Source organism: Periplaneta americana, chromosome 8 (genome assembly GCF_040183065.1).
Source record: "Periplaneta americana isolate PAMFEO1 chromosome 8, P.americana_PAMFEO1_priV1, whole genome shotgun sequence".
Taxonomy (NCBI): domain Eukaryota; kingdom Metazoa; phylum Arthropoda; class Insecta; order Blattodea; family Blattidae; genus Periplaneta; species Periplaneta americana.
The window spans coordinates 22,875,955-22,897,761 of NC_091124.1; the positions used below are offsets into that span (position 1 = coordinate 22,875,955).

The 21,807-nt window shown below is 34.7% G+C and overlaps 1 protein-coding gene across 4 annotated transcripts in view; it reads left to right on the forward strand.

Moving 5' to 3' along the window:
• Positions 1-21,807, forward strand: part of spas (spastin) — a 614,416-nt gene that overhangs the window by 579,142 nt on the left and 13,467 nt on the right. For all 4 annotated transcript variants that reach the window (XM_069832617.1, XM_069832619.1, XM_069832618.1 and 1 more), the window contains 3 exons: positions 10,407-10,570; positions 15,391-15,573; positions 20,517-20,774. In XM_069832617.1, coding sequence (XP_069688718.1) covers positions 10,407-10,570; positions 15,391-15,573; positions 20,517-20,774 — 605 coding nt within the window. The remainder of the gene's footprint in view (positions 1-10,406; positions 10,571-15,390; positions 15,574-20,516; positions 20,775-21,807) is intronic.

Consider the following 21,807-nt stretch of genomic DNA (forward strand, 5'->3'; position numbering starts at 1 on the left):
AAGCTAGATGCAATTGCAGTGCTGAAATGTTTATCATCTCCAATAGTTAGGCAGTAGAATACGTTAAATATGAAAGCCTTCGAAAAAGTAGTGTACGTACTTTAACATGCATGGCCATGCCGAGTAGTATGAAAGCGTATTCGTTGAACTTGCCAGCTTGTAGATGCCTTTACTCTGGCTGCGCTGTTCTCAGGCCATTGACAACATTGAGAGATCCCTGTAATTAAAGCAGTAGTAAGACCCTCACCCGTTTGCATTGACGAGAATGAGTGCTTGCGTCTGTACTAACTTATTTGAATAATTTCTGAATAAATATCTCAGCAATAATGGACTGTTCTGAGAAGCGCCTATTTATAAATATATTTAACATGCACTAACCCAGCCTATTCCAGCACTAACAATGAATGTTCAAACCCTAACCTTTTTTATTTTAACCGAAATTACTGTAACATTGTATGTTTGAAAGCTTATGTATTGTTCATTTGTATTTAATAATAAATTATGCACAATTTTAAGAAGTTTTAATAATATTTTAGGAATGCTTATAATTTAATAAAGATTACTAATAATAATTCTTAGAATATAATTTGTTTATAAGAAATAAAATTACATTGGTTTGAAACACTTTATAAATAAAAAGGCTTTAGAAATGACATAACAGCTGGAAGACCTACAACAGGGCCTAAAAGTAATACCAATTAGGAAACAAGTTAAAAATATAGTATACTGGGTGTTCATTTCAAAGTGTGTCATGACGTCACTGTTGTTAGGTCACCGATTTGAAGCGAGTTTCAGTTTATATGTTAGAGAAGTTGCCTATTATTTAAGGCGTTCTTCAATCTGAACTTGAGAACGTGTACGGTATAACTTGAACGTCGTAGCAACAGATGGCGGTCTGTACGGTCTGTGTGCTACCATAACCTCTTTCGAACTGTGTTTTGCGCCGGCAAGTCGTACGCAGGGTATTTGTTATCATCGGTTGCGTACGGTAACATTCCACAACACAAATCAAATGCTCCGTGTCCATGTTGACCGTCGAAGTTAATGTCAACAAATACGTAAGTAATCGTCTTAACCCTCTCCCCATATCCCGACAGTACGTATTTCCAAACAGTTCACATTCCTGCCACTACCGGCGTTACCGTACGTATCGGCACGTACTCTTCAGAATGAACGCCGTACTAGCTAGCAAACTTCTCTGCCTCTTAGATTATACACCTGAGCTGCGGAAATGTAGGAAGATTGAATTCTCTAGGCTCATCAGCTAGCCACATGACGGCATACAGCGAGCCATGACACATTTTGAACTGAACACCCAGTATTAGCGATTGAAGGAAAAAACTGGGAAGTACTAGTTAAAAAAACCATAAGAAAACAGAAAACTTTGAAAAATGTTTTTTTTCTACGATAATGCGTAAAGTTACATTTTACTCACTGTTATCAGTGCGTAAAGTGAGTCTTTAAAACGCTAGTACGTAAATAAAGTAAGTGATCCACTTTACGTACTGCTCTTCATTTTACGCAGTGCCAAAGAAAATGCAATATTCGATGTACAAAATTTATTCAGTAAGAAATTAATGCATTACCTCGATGTTTCATGATGTAAATATTATACGTAACACAAATAAGTAACAAATTTAACATTCATAATTATTTACATTTAAGCCCGTATTATTCTGAAGTTACATAATGTAGTACTCACTGCAACAAGATACAGCATTCAACTTTTCCTAATCGCTTTATTGATTATATGACCGGTGATAATGTAATTCCATTGATACTTATTTCTTAATGGTTCATAGTTTAGACGGCCGTGAAATAATGATCTTATAACTTCTCCAATTTGAAATATTTATTTAATGTAAATTTGTGCTATCGTAGAAAAAAGCATTGTATGATACACATTCGTAAAGTTATCTTTACGAACATATCATAAATAACTATTTTATTTGTCAAAAAATTCAGACTTTTTATGGATCATAATATCAATTATTCTCTTAGATCTTGATCGTGAATCTTCCAAATTGATATCAGGCTCATTTATTTACTCTGGTTCACGACAAACAATTCTTCTTTCGCTTTCCTGTGTCAATCAGCATAAAAGAAACTATCAGACAAAGAGTATCTCAATATTGATGGACTGTTCTGTGAAGTACCAGTACACTAGCCGAACCAGTTGACTTCCTAGCCTTTTTTATTTTAACTGGAGTTACTATAACAGTACAGGTTTAAAGTTTAAATATGATTTATTTATTTTATAGCCATAATTAATAATTGTAATGTAATTATTAAAATGAATACAATATTGCAGCTATTTGAGCACACCCATTTAAAATATGCAAAAATGAAAGCATTCCCAAATTAGCGTAGGAAATTAAATAACAGCGGGGAAAGTCCTTATTCAATGAATTACTTTGAGTACAGTTTCTTAAAAGACATAGTGAGTGAAGGAAAAAAATTGGGAAATAATTGGAAAAGATTAACAATGGGAAGACAGAGGACTTCTGAAATTTTTTGTTTCAATATGTATTATCATTAGTTACTACTTGAAATGTAAGAATTAATTAGGTACGATATGGATCATAACATAAAATTATTTTCTTAAATTTTTAGCATTAATCTTCCAAATTTATTTTGGCTATTAATTCATTACGAAAACTTCCTTTTGGCTCTTCACTGTCGATCGAAACAACTGCTAGTATACCGGTATTATGGCTTGTTAAATGTACGTATATTCTATGTGTTAATGACATAGTATAAGAAAAACTAACTTGTCCAGGAAAACTCCAAGATCTTGACCAACTGACGGTGAACATTCAAAACTCGTAATACTTGTAACACACATTATTTCACTCATACCTGAATCGAATTATTTTTTATACATTTCGGCTTTCTAGTAATGCTGCATTCTTGCATTAAAGATCAGTATTTACAGTCCATTAAATGTTCAAACGATTTGTTAATTAAAAGTAGGTAATTAATAAAAACACATTTCGTGAAGTAAAGTAAACGATACTTTCAGGTCTCTCAAGCTTGGTAAAAGTTTATTTTGTAGGCTTTCTTCCACTAACACTGTTCCTACTGAATTTAAACTTCTCATCTATTTATTTCTCGAAATGTTGCATGTTTTGCAATTAGTGTAGATAATAAAAGAATATTTTGTTTTATTTTAAAATATGCTGGATGTTATTACTAAAAACAGCAAACTTTGCATGTAGAATTTTTAAACTTCTTGACACATCTTTGTATTTCTATAGCCCTAATTTTGCATGCTTATATTTATTTGTTTATAGAGAACGTCTTCATGAATACTTATTTTTGAATGCAAGTGTGATGCTGTTTATTGATTATTATAGGCTACTGCATATTGTCTCTGATAGAGGTCTGGCTGATATGTACATCTATTATCAGGCAGTACATCTCACTTGACGGTATGTGTCAGAGGAAGAACAAGTATTTGTATGTATCTGAAGTCTGACTAGTATAATATGTAGCTAATCGGCGATGTATGCCATGGAGAGGGAAAGGAACTGTCCACCCTATCTCATTATCTCCTGGCCTAGTTGCCTCATAAGTGTTGGTATCACTTGTGAGGCTCAGACCTGTATTCGGACAGTTGACTAAACAACAAAGGTACAGCATATTTTAAACAATAGTTTATTGATATAAATATCCACGTATCTTGCTTCAGATTTTGTGTCATTACTGTTCAATTTCAGTGAAACTATAAAAAAAAAAACCTTATTTCAATTTCAGTGAAACTATAAAAAAAAAACCTTATTTATACGAAAATGAAAACTAAAACATTGAATTAACTTTTTTAACTTTGTTATTTAATGACACTGTATCAACTACTAGATTATTTAGGTCGATGGGATTGGTGATAGCGAGTTGGTATGTGGCGAGATGAGGCCGAGGATTCGACATAGATTACCTGACATTCCCCTTACGTTTAGGAAAAACCTCGGAAAAAATTCGAATCGGCAGGCAAGCGCCTTAGTCGACCGAACTACACGTGGCTCTCAATGAACTTCAAAAGCGTCTAACAGTAGTACGTTGGTTTTTTTTTTTATTAATTCGTTTTTCGATATAATTCAATGTTTTTATCTTCACGTAGAAGCAAGAAATATGACATTCTAACTTACTGTTATAATTATAATAATAATAATAATAATAATAATAATAATAATAATACAATTTATTGAGCTCCGTTACACAAACTTTAAAATTATATAATTGTACTCGGGAGTGTTCTTGGAAACGTAAAGTAAAATTATATACACTAAACACATGAAGCTAATATACAAATATAAATCGGCGTACATTACAAAATGGGCGGCCGGGTAGCTCAGTTGGTAGAGCAGCTGGCTATGGACTGGAAGGTCCGGGGTTCGATCCCAAGTGGTCACGGGATTTTTCTCGTTGCCAAACTTCCAGAACGGCCCCGAGGTTCACTCAGCCTCCTATAAAATTGAGTACCGATCAGAGCGTGGTGCCGACCACACCACCTCATTCTAGTGCCGAGGTCATGGAAAGCATGGGGCTCTACCTCTATGCCCTCCAAGTGCCTTCATGACGTGTGACGGGAATACCTTTACCTTTTACCTTTGCCTTTACATTACAAAATGAAATAAGATTAATTATAATATAAAAATGCAAAAGATATTCTTAAGAGTCCATTTTCTGTTAGATTAAATTTTCCAAAAATAATTTGTAGGCCTACACTTCCTTTTTAATCCCAAAATCATTTATTAATATTAGACAAGGGTAATAGTCTTGGACCGAAATTAGAGCTGTTACACTTAGGTTCAATTAATAGGAGATCGGACATCTTCACATATGCTAATGAGAAACTGGAAATTGTTAACTCATACAAATATCTGGGCTTAACACTGCAAGTGACAGGCAAGTCATTTACTAAGCACATAGAAGAAAGATGCTCGGCGGCGATCAAGGCTACGTACGATATAAAGAAGCTCGAAAAGCTCTCCACGACCACAGCCCTGCGCCTCTTCTACATCAAGATCGCTCCAATAGTTAGCTACGCGCTGAAAAAGATATGGGTTCACTTAACCTCAGCAAACCTGAAGAAGCTAGAAGCCGTGAAAGGGTCATACCTAAAAAGAGCTCTTCAAGTGTCAAGAACAACGCAAACGAGGCTGGTATACCTATTAATGGACACGGATTTCTTCGTAAGAGAGCTGATGACGAGCAACGGCCTTCAACCTACACCAGCATATGAGGCCCACGTTAGGGACAGAGAAGAAAAAGCAGCAGCCGTGGACCAGGAATTCCTTCAGACGCCAGCCATGAACACGGAAGAATGGAAGAAGCCTAACTTCCAGCTACGTCACGTCTTCACGAGGACGGCGGCCCACGGGTTCCACCACAGGATCTGTGCCAAACGAGGATACCACTCGGCCTCAGAGCAGTGCATCTGCACCCTCTGTGGGCACAGCTGCAGTCAGTATCATATACTAACCTGCCAAGCAAGGACTGAGACACTAACGTTCTACGCAAAAGAAGGCAACTTTTGAGTAACATGTAACAATGTACACATTGTGTTTAATAAATCTTATTATTAATTAATAGGAGAGAAATAGCATATCTTATATAGATATATATTTTTGACGTTTAAAACTTTAAAATCTCTATATACGAGATTTATTGGATAATCTAAATGCTTGTTGTTATGTAGTCAACTGTCTGAAGACATTTGAATCTCACAAGTGACACCACTAAGGCATCACCCATGAGGTAACTAAAGCAGAAGATAATGGGGTAGGGTGGCCAATTCCTTTCCCCCTCCATTGTATACATTGCTGACTAATTACATATTACACTAATCAGACTTCAGATGTATATAAACAATTGTTTTATTCTTCGACTCATGTCGTCAAGCGAGGTGTACTGCTTCCTAATAGATATAAATGCTTATTTAAACTAATTTAATTATTCTTTTATCAACATATCAATCTGAATCTTAAATGAAGTTTTAATACTGTTAAAGCTTGAAAGAAACTTCACTGTCTTTTACTGTTAGAAATAATGTATGCTACTTATAAGTTATAACTAACTTCAGTAGGTATTGTGGGAGAGATTTTTTAATTGGTTATTTTACGACGCTTTATCAACTGCTGTAGTTATCTAGCGTCTGAATGAAATGAAGGTGATAGGTATTCTCAACAAAATTTTATTATTTAAATGCATAGTTGAATACAACATAATAACAAGATCGAAAAAATTAATACACATTATTTTTAGTAATGATGATGATAAGGATGACAACGACGAGAGCGACGATGATAATGCATAATACTTTACTTTTTAACCAGTTAGAATGGATTCATTAACGGATTTCAAACTTTCTTGAACTACTTTTTTTATTTTCGTGAATAGATATATCATTCACGTGTACAAAACTGTAATACTTTCTGGGTTGTACTTGTAATTTTATTGTTGTCACCTTAAAATATTATAGTTTAAGAGAAACAAATTCGAGACAGTCCAGAATTCGGGTCTACTTCTAAAAGTTTAACACATCACTATTAATGCATACTATTTCTTGTGGATTCGTTGGTAGATTTTGTAGAAATTAACTTAAAATAAAATCTACTATTACATTTTTATGAAGAAAATGGTTGTATTATGTTGATACTGATATTCAGAAGAGCCCAGATTTTTATTACGTCATCTTTGTCCCTTGAGTCAGAGACAGCTCATGTATTTAAAAATTATGTTTGTGGTTCCTACATTCTAAAATTGCACAATTCGTAAGTTATTTTTATCTTTTTTTGGATGCATATTTAGATTATTGTTGAAATTTTAGATTAATCTAAGCTATATTTTGCATTCTGAAATATACGTAATTAACGTATTTTTTAAGACTAGAATATTAAAATTTTGTTTTTAATATTCCTTATTCGTGATAAGTTACTTGACCATTGAATGATACAGACCTACATTGGACAAACATAAACAAATCGTAACGCCAATGTGTCAGTTTCATGCTGTTGCAAACTATAGTTAATTAAAGATTTAAATTTTCCCTCTGAGCACGTATCCCAATGTTGGCTACTACTTATGTAGGCCTTCACGGAGTAGTTAATGCGACAATGAACAAACCTTGGACATCAGTTGATTAACTATGCTCAGCAATAGTTCCGGTATATCATTTCGCGCCGAACTGAAAAACCCGTCACTTCATCCAAGTCATGTAGTCCAAAACAAAATCATTTAATAAAGCCTGTTCGGATAAAAAATATTATATGCACTATTTTATCATCGGGCGTATCACTATTTTACACTAAACCTTGTTTTGAAATTAAGACTAGAATTGTCTCATAAAAAATCAACAACAAAATTTGCGGATTATCCATATATAAGACAATTGATAAAGAAAAAGAGTTGCACTATTTCTCATTGCGTTGGAATGGCGTCGTAGAAGTACCACAGTCTACTATATACAGTCGCGAAGCTCAATATGTAGTAAAAATGCAAACATGGGTAGTTGCCCACCACTAGGATCTCTACTATCGCCTCACCATCGCAGATCTCTCTCCTGGCAGCCGACAAAATATGTTACACTTTCGTTGTCGTGTTCGTTTGGAAAAATTAACACCTTCCTTCCATTATTGAAATATTAAATGCATAAAGTTAATTTGTTATTTTAATGAAGTATATTAAATTCCAACATAAACTCGAAGATACCTGCAAGAAATAAGTTAATATAATTTTTGTTTGTGTAAAACGAACTGAAATTTACTATAATAGCTTCACTCATTCAAGATTATAGCGATAATTAACTATGAAACCAATAAATATTAATTTGCATTTCTCTTTACAACAATAATAATGGAAATATGAATTAATGGAGTAACTTACGTGTACCGGTACTTGTAGTGTAGGCTTACGTAGTTAACAAAGTGGGATGAGGTTAAGCAATAATGATCACACCAGAATTGGAAATAAAACGTGATCAATAAATTTTATTGTAACAGACTTTTTCTACGTCTCTAGTAAAGCAACAAATAAAAATAACAACAAAATTAACAGCTATAATTAAAAACATATCCTTTGAAGAAAAAAGTAGGCCTAAGCAATAATAATCCCACCAGAATTGAAAATAAAACGTGATCAATAAATTTCATTAAAACAAACTTAATTTTTCTACGTCTTTAGTAAAATAACACATAAAAATAATAACAAAATTAATAGCTACAATTAAAAATATATCCTCTGAAAAAAAAAGTAGACCTAACCTTTATTTCTCTGGAAATTTAGCAGCCTAAGTGACAGAACTTTAACCGGTATCTAATGTCCTTTCGGTTAGACTGAAACATTTAATTGTGAAATTTAAGGATATAATGTATTCTAACAGTCACAAAGAACTTCAAATTAACAGTTTTGTTTCTGCACAGCATTCTTGTGTAAACCCAGGAACCTTTCTGAATCTTTCGGAAATCGGAAAAAGGATAACTCTGGCCTCTTTCTCTTACTGTTGCTACAGTTTATAGCACTACAAACGTCTCCTCCTTGTCCCATATTATTATTCCAATTATTATATTTTAGCCATTAACATTTTCATTATAACCAATAACGAACATTTCACAAGCATCAATGTGAAATACGCAGCGAGCTAGCACTCGATAGAAATACCAGCGAATAGGGATTATAAAGAATGGACACTGAGCGAATTTTCCTGTGTTTTGTTTCTCTGTGCGCCAGCGGCTAGTTCCACTTTCAAGCGCTAGAGGTAGTGTAATCGAGCATACGCTAAGATAATAATTGAGAATAGAATTAAGATACAGGATCCAAACATCGCCTACCTTATTGCATAAGCCAGTAACGTTTTGCTTCAAATAAATTCAAGTTAACAGCTTTTGCTTATTTCTCAATGACAAACTAGTTGTAATAATAATATTTTATATTTCAGATATCATTAATTATATTATAAAATAATATAATACATTATAAAATTAAGTATCGAATTCGTTTAATATTTGTATATAATATAACATAGGTATATGGTTTTACTTCTCGTAAGAGTTTTGTTTTTCCATTTTCAGCGCTATCAAATCATTACATATTTTAATTGTTGTTGGGCGTCAACGTCTGAACTCTCATTATAAAGGAACTCTAGAGTCTAGACATTACAGTTAATGAGGATTTATTATTTTATGGATCCAATTTATTTTATTTGAGTACATAATGTACCTAGATGTATTAATTGTATGTGTTATATTTCCGCTGTGTCGACTGCTAGCTGGTGTGATGTCAGCGCCAACTCTAGGGAGAAAGCAGAATCTGACGCTCTAGCTGGCTTGAAGGTCATTGAAATCGGTCCGGCTACATCAAAGGTACCGACGCGAAGTGTCCATTCTTTATAATCCCTATTCGCTGGAAATACGACACAGTCCAAAGTCGACCATGGACAGTCTATTGTTTCTAGTTGCTAACCGCTTGGAGCGCTTTATCACGAGATTTGCAAAAAAAACACCTCAAGCTTCGCGACTGTATATAGTAGACTGTGGAAGTACATTCTTGGCATTAAAGGCTCACGCGCATTAATATGTAACAGATGACAAGCGCGGAACTTTCAACATCAATTTTCAGACAATCATGGATATTAGAGGTATATTGGATATTATCAAAACATTTTCAAGAGGCAATGAGAATACGTTAAGAACTTTACAGGATGTGAGATTGATAAAAAAAAAGTGACAGCTATTTGGGATGGGAGAACTGCGAAGGAGACATACAGGAACATGAGCCAACAACGATAACGTAAGTAATTGCCCAAATGACCCTTAAGGTTTGACAGTGGTCCAGGGTGTATTTTTTTATTTTAAAGAAATAAATTATTTAAATAGCTTACGAACTTTGCATTATATATAATAGGCGGCTCGGGCGTAGAAATTGGTTATCACTATTTTACACTAAACCTTATTTTAATTACATATTTTTGTTATATTTAAGAATTTCCAAAACGGACAGAAGAATTATCAAAGAAGAGAGAAAGACATTTTAATAAATAGATACCTCATTATGTTTAAATATGTTAACATTGTAACTGTAATTCCATTTAATAAACATATTTTAGGTAATTTTTGTTAAACTTGAGGCCATTTCCTTTAAACTTTAGTGTCATTTCAATGCATTTTTGGGTCTTCAGAATCTGGGCCTTGGTTAATCAGAATCTTTACCTGTATCTAAGCTTTCTTCCTCAGTAGGACTAGCTATTACCAGTATCTTGGTTTTCATTAGTTTGGTAATTAATTTTTTATATCCATATCAGTTGTAGGTTTGAGTTTTTGTTTCTGTTATAACTGTCTTCCTGACATCTGACGTACAGAAAATGCCACTCTAAAACTCGCATATACTGCAGAATTGTGTCATTGTTCCAGCACTGGGGCGGAAGTTGAACATTCCAGGAAAGCGAGCAGCTGGAGCCGTGATGAACAAGAGTCAAACCTTGCCACGCAGCATGGGGCGCTCTCACAGCAACATAACCTCACCTCGACCAAACAAGCCGACTTCAACGCCACCAGCTATAAAAAGACAACTTTCTGTAAGGATGAAGTTCGTTATGCACAAGTTAATCAGAAAGTAAATCTATATCAATTTCATCAGGGCCGTACGCAAGGGGAGGTTATCAGGTTTCATTCCCCTCCCTTGAACTTAAAAAAATGACATATTTAAATTGGAGTATATTTTTATCCATAATTGTTTTCCCTTCTCTAATTTTTCACTGTCAGAGTAACAAAATCTACATCGACATAAGGCATAGTCCTCTTTCCCCTCCTTCAATATATTCATCATGCCAATTTCATTCTTCATCCTTGGTGAGTTCCATGTTCATTATTGTGTTTAATAATTAAATTTATTTCAATATGTTTGATTTTTTCCATGGATTTTCCTGTTATATAAAGTGCCTTACATATCATATATCAATATATATATATATATATATATATATATATATATATATATAATTGTGTAAGTGTAATAATGACGCAAGAATTTTTTATTGTACAAAATTAAATAGAAGTTGCAATTTAAAAAACTGGATGACTGAAAAAATTACGTTTCAAAGATTTCATAAGGATATAGTATAATATTAATAAACTAGCCATACCTGTGCGCTCCGCTGCACCTGTTAAAAATAAATATAAAGTAATTACATAATTAAAATAAGACGTTTGATCCAGGGAACAACTTTTACAACAGCGCAACATAATCTGCTTCGCTCATTACCCAATTTTTTTGCATTGCATTTATTGCATATATAGTATGTATTTTAACACGATTCAATTGAGCATAGTTAAAATTTGAATTATAAAATAATGGATTGCTAAGCTAACGTACTATTACTGCATACTAAATCAATACACTCTCGTTGTTCGTTAATTCTCTGAGATTAAAATGAGTGTACATAAATATTATTTTAAGAAATACAGAAAACGAATGTACAAAATAGCCTATCAAATTTTCTGTGCATAAGAAGCTATTTTAATCTCACCTGTCCTCGATTTACTCAGACGTTACTGTAATAACATTATAGCATTATGTCCATCTAGAAAAACTACAATTTCCAATGGTGAAATAATAATGAATTATACAAATCGGTTCATTTAGCCTCTGATATTACTTCATACAAACAGAAACATTGTCTGTAGGCTATGTTTAATAGCTTTCGATTGTTGCTGTCCAGGGCCCCTTATAGACGAAGTCATTTGTTTTTTAATTCATTACACGGCCTTAGATGGCAGTTATTTTAATTTTAAAACTCATTTATCTCATTAAATATCAGTCCTATCAAAATTTTTCAAGGAATAAAACTTATCGCAAATTATTTTTAAAGAAACGTTTGTTATGTAACATTTTTCATGAAAATCAATAATAAGCGAGATATTTCGATTTATTTAATTCAGGCCCCCTTATAACTCCCCTTTTAAATAATGTATTTTGAATGCCATATAGCCTAAAATCTAAGTTACAACGAAATTAATTTATATTCCAATTTTCATCGAAATCCGTTCAGCCATTATCGCGTGAAAAGGTAACAAACATACAGACAGACAGACATACAAACAAAAATGTCAAAAAAGCGATTTTCGGTTTCAGGGTGGTTAATTATATATGTTAGGACCAATTATTTTTGGAAAATCGAAAATTACCAGAAAAATTTCGGCTACAGATTTATTATTAGTATAGATATACCGTAACATGGTAATAATAATAATAATAATAATAATAATAATAATACACAAAATCTATAATAACGATAATGTAAATTGTAAACAATTTTAATAATACATCTTGGTATGATGAGACTTTCCTGTGTTAAACTTCAACGTACCTCGTTTACATGTTTCGACCTATTTATGGGTCATCCTCAGAACTGTTCTTGGCGCCTCTTGTTCTGTTCCTGTGAGGGTGCGTTCGTGTGGTATAGTGTAGAGTCAAAGAGTGTGTATGTTTTGAAGTTGAGTTGTGTGTTGAGAATTTCGTTGGAGTGTGTTTTGGTGTGCCTGTATAGTTCATATTGTTCTAGTGTGTTTAGTTTCTGGAAATACATGAAACACTACACATCCAACCAAAGATGTACTGCGTACTGAAGATTTTAACTAAGAAGGCGGGTAGACCGCAATTTTCGCTGCCAATAACTTGCTAATTTCTGAGCGTTGTATAATTTGACGTTTTACTTTGTTTTATATAAGGTTTGTTCCTGCATGGTTCAGAATCGATTCTGAACTGCCTGCTCATGCGCAGTAGCTCAATGTGCGTTCCAACAAGACTAGAACTGATTCCGAACCGATACCGATTTCCCAGTTCCCTGTTCCAACGTGCTTTAGAACTCGTTCGGAATGAGTGAAATTACTGGTTCTCAATTAAAAGCAGGAATTGGGAATTCTGAACTGCTGACGTACGCGCAGATGGTTTAATCTGAAGTTATGGTTAAAATACGTCGAGATTAGACAGATTAAAATAAGAAAAAACTAGTCCATCACGAGTGATAGCGATATATTTTTATGAAGAATTAAATTCGGAAGATGAATGTAATTTTAATATGAGAAGAAAGTCCTAAGGACGTGAAAGAAAAATTCAAGAAACATTCAACAAACAAAATTTGATAACACAATCCCAAGGGAAAAAATGGAACTCTCTGCATCAAAATCCACAGTTAATTCCCGATTTACCACGAAAATCGTCTGTAGCTGCATTTAGATTGGCAACAGGCCATGATTGTTTGGCCAAACACCTGCATAGAATTGGAATATATCAGTCCCCTAACTGCCCATTGTGCAGCTCAAACCAAGAAATGAATTCGGAACACCTCAAAATCTGTGCTTCAGTGGCTGGTCATGATAATATCTTTGAAAAATATTGGAGTGCAAGAGGTCAAATGACTTTATTGTCAAACGCCTGGCATTAGAAAACAACAACAACAACAACATTCCAACAACGTAAAATCCCGAACTAGTTCTGACACCGTACACAACTGGCGCATGCGTCGAAAGAAGTTCGGAACACATTATGAATTGCTTGCTGGAACAAACCTATACTTAACTTCATCAACTTCCATCTGAAACAGATCATGGAACTCAGTGATCAAACAAGAATATTCTTCCTTTATGTATGCATATACCTGCATCCAACTTAACATAAAGAGTAGAAAAAATAGCATACACACATACATACATATGCATTCGTAACGTACATAAATACATTACAAACAGGGATGTAGTGGAGGTGGAGCGGAGCCCCAGCACTGATTTGGAATTTTAAAATCTGTTTTGACATCACAATACTTTCCCAGCTAACGATATCTGAGTTAGTGTCAAAATATTTAGTGATTATATTTTCTGTGCTTCTTTTATAAAATCTGAACAAGTTCGGAAGTAGAAGGTCGCGAGACTACTAGAAGCGTAGACGCGGTGTGTGGTAAGAAATGGAGGGAGAATCAGTGACAGGACAATTACCAAACTAAACTTTAGTGCGCCTGCGCGAAATAATCACATTCCTAATTCACTTTGTTTCGTGTCGTATTTCGTTAGTTTTCGCGTCTTTGTATGATACAGAAGATTGTCCATGGTGTTACTTACCGAAATGTGTTGTGTTTGTTTCCCAGTTATTTTACGAAGTGAATTTTAAACAGTTAATTTACTGCCTATAACGTGACTAAAAGACTGCTTGAAACTTTTGTTTTTATCTATTGCCCTTCAATAAATATGGAACAAAATAAACATAGACAAAAAAACATTAACTGCTTTCTTTTCTCGTGCCATTGCTGTTACTAGTGGAGTTACAAAAGCTTCCTCTTCTAATATTGTTGATATCTTAAGCCCATCGCTTCTATTTGATGAACCTAATAATTCAACCAGAGATACTGTTATAAAAGACTAGTTCCAGTATGACTGCGAAGAATATTCAATGTCGTAATGTTCAAAATAGTGAAAGCCAAAAAGTCAGCCTGCAAAGTGAGTGGTCGAATATATGGAATGTAGAAAATATGTGGTCAAGAAAAAAAGAAGCGTATCTAGGATTGATTGTAAGCAATGTAAGCTAGGCTGTAAAGTGTGTCATGAAGTAACTACATTAGGTGCATTAAAAAAAAGAGTGTATTTCTGTATCTAATGAATGGCGCTCATATTTAGTAAATTACTACGGATCGAACAATCATCTTAAGTCATTACGAAAAAAAAATCATTGAACACAAGAAATCCAATGCTCATAATATGGCACAAAAAATTATTGATACGTCTGACAAGCAATCAATTGAAAATGTTGGCAACTAAACGAGTGCAGCCCACAGCAAAGCAACAAAAGCGGAATTTATATCAGCTTATTACATTGCGCAGAATGATCACCCTTACAGTGACCATTTCGGTTTACTTGAGCTTCAGAAGCTAACTGGAGTAGGTATTGATTGGTGTTGCCTTGCATTCTCCTTACAGTTTTACTTTATGGCATTTCTTTCTTTGTCTTATTATTTTTTTTTTTTGCATCCAAACCTTCCCCCTTCCCTAAAGGTTAAAAAAACATACAGAGCTTCGGCACTGTAAAGTTTGGGACTACAACCCTGATTACAAACATATTATATACATACCATACATTTTAAGAATGCCAGCTTGGAAACTTCTGAAAATAATTCTGGATTAGCTGAATTACAAACCTATAAGAAGCCACAACGTCTAGTGCTGCCTGGCTAGATGGGTTCTCTTGGTGTAGGGAGTAGATCAACAGGCCTAAACAATGCAGAAGACAATGACTGTAACGGTCAGTAAAAGAAATGGTTTTGGAATTATTCTTAAGCGAATCAGAATAGCAAAATAATCTAAACTCCAACTCTAGGTTGTATCATCCATAACTCGTTGTTGTTAACAGGGGCCCAGCAGTTCTCCTGTGCGCAGGGCGAGCAGCGGAAGTTCTGCCGCAAAGGGAACACCATCTCGCAAAACTCCATCCCCTGCTCTGAAAGGTGTGGACCCCAAACTTGCTCAAATCATCCTAGATGAGATCCTGGAAGGGGGTGCATCAGTTCAGTGGGAAGACATAGCAGGACAAGAGGTAATCAGATTCATGGAGTCTCCCCCTTCTCACTCTGTCCCCAAGAGAAGGGATCGCATGTATAGAGTGAAACTTTTATTAAAAGAGTTCTCTTTGGAAATTTAAAATAATGTTAAAAAAAGTGTGTTACGAAAATGATGGCCACTTCACTTTGCATTTGCTTGCTTTTATTGATTAATGGAAAGCCTTACAAAAGTTATGAACGAAAGACAAATGACTTATTGCTTGCTTTTATTGATTAATTGAAAGCCTTAAAAAAGTATGAAAGAGAGACACATTACTTATTGCTTGCTTTTATTGATTAATTGAAAGCCTTGCAGAAGTTATGAAGGAGAGACAAATTACTTATTGCTTGCGTTTATTGATTAATTGAAAGCCTTACAGAAGTTATGCAGGAGAGACAAATTACTTATTGCTTGCTTTTATTGATTAATTGAAAGCCTTACAGAAGTTATGAAGGAGAGACAAATTACTTATTGCTTGCTTTTATTGATTAATTGAAAGCCTTACAGAAGTAATGAAGGAGAGACAAATTACTTATTGCTTGCTTTTATTGATTAATTGAAAGCCTTACAGAAGTTATGGAGAGACAAATTATTTATTGCTTGCTTTTATTGATTAATTGAAAGCCTTACAAAAGTACGAAGGAGAGACAAATTACTTATTGCTTGCTTTTATTGATTAATTGAAAGCCTTACAGAAGTTATGAAGGAGAGACAAATTACTTATTGTTTGCTTTTATTGATTAATTGAAAGCCTTACAAAAGTATGAAGGAGAGACAAATTACTTATTGCTTGCTTTTATTGATTAATTGAAAGCCTTACAAAAGTATGAAAGAGAGACAAATTACTTATTGCTTGCTTTTATTGATTAATTGAAAGCCTTACAGAAGTTATGAAGGAGAGACAAATTACTTATTGCTTGCGTTTATTGATTAATTGAAAGCCTTACAAAAGTATGATGGAGAGACAAATTACTGTTGCTTGCTTTTATTGATTAATTGAAAGCCTTACAAGAGTTATGAACGAAAGACAAATGACTTATTGATTATTTAAATTATATCAATAATTTGCAACATTCAAAGTAATTGAAGACAAAGCAGAAAGAATGCTTTATGTTATATGTCCCTGATGTAGAGATAATCCCTGGTATTACGTGGACATGAAGCATTCTTTTCCCTGTGGTGGCCAACTTTCAGAGAGGCTTTTCATACAGCTTAGATCGTTTTTTCCGTTTCGTGTTTCAGGCATGTAATAGTATTCATGCTAAGCGACTATAGTAGATGGCAGCATCAACTCCTTTTGCACAAAAGTTGACATAAAGTGTTTTTCCCCACTTGATTTTCAGTTATTCAAAAATCCCACCACCGACTTTAGTGCAGTTTTCTACTCTCTTGGCAGTAGTATGTGTAACGCTTCTGAGGTCGCCTTGGTATTCTTTTCTGAGGGCAGCACTATTCATAATGCAAGTAACTAATTACCGGTAGTCTCTTGTGTTTACTTCATTTGTAAAATTCGCTTTTTATACTTCCACAGAAAGAATGATCTAAAGGGCTAAGGTCTGGGGACCTTGGTGGCCAATGAATGTGACCTCAAAGACTGATCCATTATTCAGAGAATGAGAGGTTTAGGTGATGTGTCACTTCATGGTTATAATATGCAGGGGCTCCATCATGCTTATAACCAAAAGAATCTCGTCTAATAATAGTGGATGCTCGTTCTGCAGAAAGTCTACATATGAATGCTTATTATCAGGGCGCGGATTTTGATGACGTAAAAAGCCCCAAAAATGACAAAATGCTGAAAAAATGACCTAAAAATAAACAATCCTGTACATAAGTAGTAAAAATCCTACCTCAAATTAAAAGCACTCCTCTCTATTGCAGTAGATGATTGTACTGTACTCCAACCACGAGAAAGTCTTTGGAGACTGAGATGAAGCAGGGTAATGCTGTGAATGAATGTTGATGTCATAAGGTCACACACGTGGGTACTCTTATCTCTATTGCTAGCTCTCACAGCACAAACCATAACATTGATCACACATATTGATACTACCCTAGTTACAAAATTAGATCACAGTTAATCTCTTGCTCTTTTAATCTCTCCATACAGGAAATAACATATGGAGGAGAGGGCATGGTTTTTAAACTGACGTCATAACGGTAATATCGTCTCTCTACTTCGTTCCAATACATGACGCAATAGTAAGCACATTCCTTTCACGGTTGATCTCCTAGTTGGAGAACAGTATATTCGAAGATTCTGAAATGTGAACGACCAGCAGTTGTCAGCCAGGACATTGTTATACATAGAGAATCTTTTCACATCTGTGCTGACCACAGGAGCGTACTTGACGAGTGACAGATCACTGGGTGTTAATTATTCTTGTATCTGCACTGTTTTAAAGCTTTCTCCTGAGAGTGCTCTAAGATTGTGCACAAAGTTTGTATCCTGGATTTTTGTTTAACACAATTCCTTTGTTTGGAAGATAGAGCATACAACAACAACTCAATCAAGAGCTTATCTCCCATTTTATTTTTCTCTTCTTCCTTTTGACATCACTTGACTATTGAGAAAATCCTGTCGGATTCTGCATTTGAATGGGTAGTGTCAGTACTAATTTTGCGAGTTTTCCTATATTGGGAAATTTTAGTTCGTCATTGAAGTCTTAAGCTAAAATGACTAAAAAAAAATCACCTTAAATTTAAAAAAAAATGCCATCAGAATTTTAAAAATGACATGAAAGATTAAAACAACGAAATATGACCAAAAAACGACGTAAAATCTCTACATTTCTGTAACCAACAGCTCAGTGGCGGCTCCTGCATATTTCTTAAGAGGAGGAAAGAAGTTAACAGCGCAAAATGACACCTTCTTGAGAGAAACATGCTACAAATTAGCCTACATGCATACATGTAAGACCACGTAGTGTTGGGGTTGGCCTTACTCCCTTTTGTATAGCAATTATCTGTTTTTGTAAACTGAGTTTCCTAAATTGTCCAAAATATAATATGTTTTCACTTCCATTCATTGTTGAATAATTGCACAAATTAACAATTACAAGGAAATTCACAACCTCGCAGCATTTTTCACGCACACTACAGCATCACACGTGTTGGAAGAGACCAACTACTAACACGTAACCGGAACCGTTTTATGGAAATGAGAATGAGAAATAATCTGTTAGGAAAGGAATTTATATTAATAAAATAAAAACTAAAAAGATAGAAATACAAATATAATATATGAATTAAATTCCAAGAAAACTGCACCCACCCACTTGGTCTGTGTTGTCACATGTACATTTTACAAGTTCAGTATCACATGTTTTTGAAGAATGTCGGTTCTTGTAAAGTCATACTACCATTATTGTTCATAGGTGCCGGTGGCTGATTAATTTTTTTATGTTAAAAATAATGTAGTTTGCAGTACTTTCAATTTCAAAGATATTTGTACAAAACTGACAACTTGGCTGTTGTCCTGTCTAGTGAATGGAAGTGAATTTGAGGGGCCAAAAAGATCTGCGATCCTAATGTAGAACTACTTCCTCTTTGTTTTATATAAATCCAACTTCAACTTTCAGATATCCTCGAAAGTTTCAAACCATGAATAGTAGCTTATATAAAGTGCAATGAATAATATATTTTGATCTATAATTTTTAAAAAAAAATTATATAGTGTCTTTCATAGCTTTGTGTTAAAACTGTTTTTATTGTGTCTCCTCCTAGATGTGTTATAGTCTGGTTGAATGCAGCATCGTTAGATGGCTGTGGTAGCGAGCTTGCTGCAAGACCAGTCGGTTTCTATTTCCCGCCCATGCGCTGATTCAGAGGAGGATCTCCTCCCTCTCCGTTCATTTACTTGCTTTAAAACTCTGCTTCTTTCTTTGGCCGCTAGCGCACTGTTGTCTATGTGTATTAACTGCAGTAAAGGAGGAATGGATTGGCTTTCCTCCACACAGGCAATCTCGCATCCTTCTCACAGTTTTCTAGTAGCACATGAGTGCGCGTCGTTAAAAACTCGATCAACCGAGGTTTTCTTATAGCTGTGAACTTAAAAATTATCGGATCTTCCTCGAATTTCAAAGCATATATTTCATTTGGTATTTACTTTCATTAGAATAAAAATGTTGTTGTTGTTGTTTTCTAATGCCAGGCGTTCGACAGTAAAGTCATTTGACCTCTTGCACTCCAATATTTTTCAAAGATATTATCATGACCAGCCACTGAAGCACAGATTTTGAGGTGTTCCGAATCCATTTCTTGGTTTGAGTTGCACAATGGACAGTTAGGGGACTGATATATTCCAATTCTATGCAGGTGTTTGGCCAAACAATCATTGCCTGTTGCCAATTTGAATGCAGCTACAGACGATTTTCGTGGTAAATCGGGAATTAACTGTGGATTTTGATGCAGAGAGTTCCATTTTTTCCCTTGGGATTGTGTTATCAAATTTTGTTTGTTGAAGTCTAAGTATGTAGATTTTAATAAATCTTTTTACAGGGAAAAATGGCAAGTTGTAGCCGATTTAAGTGAACACCATATTTTAACGTTTTGGTGGCTACTTCATTCACACACAACCCCCAGAATGTCTGGAGGACCACACCTGCTGTTGGTCGATGGGACCATTGGACCTAGCTGGGAGGAGGACGTTCCTCCCTTCCCTCCCCCGAGGAACCGCTACTGCAACAGCTTGTATCTAGGATTTATATATTTACGGCCGTTGCAAAGGATATAAAGCAAGAAAGATGGCATGTCATCAAAATCCGCGTCGTGCTTATTATAGATATAATTTAATTAATCAATAAATGTAAACAGCAAGTCATTTGTCTTTCCTTAATGCTTTTTGTAAGGCTTTCAATTAATCAGCAAGTCTACTGCTACAATACTTAAATCTGAAATGAGCCTGCTGGTATCTGTAGCTATGTTATGTCTGCCCAGGTGGCAAAGCAAGCACTGCAAGAGATGGTGATCCTGCCGTCATTGCGCCCAGAGCTCTTCACTGGCCTGCGCACTCCGTCCCGAGGGTTGCTTCTCTTTGGACCACCCGGAAATGGCAAAACATTGCTGGCACGTGCTGTGGCCACTGAATGTAGCGCCACCTTCTTCAGTATCAGTGCTGCCAGCCTCACATCTAAATATGTTGGCGAGGGCGAGAAGCTAGTCAGAGCTCTCTTCTCTGTTGCCAGGGAGTTGCAGGTGAGACTCACACTGCTGACTACTTTGTTTTTACTTCTAAGGTTTTCCAAGGGATTTAAAGTGTAACATTCTTCGTATTTCTTTTTCAATTACACTACTAAAGAGAGGTACATTAGAGTCCCGATTAACCAAATCACAATTTTGTGAATTTCCAGATTAACTGAATCCCAACGACATGAAAAATAATAGTGTGGTAAGACACAAGTATAGATGACTTAGGAATAATTTTGCCACCTTTCTTGGCCAAGAAATCAGCTATCTCATTATCTACTTCTCAGCAATGTGCAGGAATCCACTAGCACCAATTATTTTATTTTCACCCATTGTCTTAAAATTTTATGACAGTAGAATACTGTGGTTTTTCGCTGTTACATCAGATGCTATAGGAAGGATAGCTTTTTTTGAATCTGACTGTTTCATAGCCTTCCCAACAAAATTTACCAATTCGATGAAGAAAATTTTGCAAGATTCAAAGACTAGCGAAAATTTTACTATAAAATTTAATAGTGTTTACATTTAATCCTCCATAAAAGGAAAAAAAGTGAACATATTATACCAGCACTAGTGCCTCCATGATCTTGTAAACAGGATCCATCCATCCATAAAAATATGTAGGCGGTTACTGACAAGATCATTAAATTTATTGTTTCTGATGATGACGATTTTAAAATGTCTCGAGTTATCAGACATGTAATATCAGGTCTGTCCATTCAAAATTTATTAGTGAAATTATAGTATTATATTTATTTATTTAGTTACTTTATCTATCTATCTATCTATCTATCTATCTATCTATCTATCTATCTATCTATCTATCTATCTATCTATCTATCTATCTATCTATCTATCTATCTATCTATCTATCTATCTCTCTATCTGTCTATCTGTCTGTCTGTCTGTCTGTCTGTCTCTATATCTATCTATCTGTCTATCTATCTATCTATCTATCTATCTATCTATCTATCTATCTATCTATCTATCTATCTATCTATCTATCTATCTATCCATCCATCCATCCATCCATCCATCTATC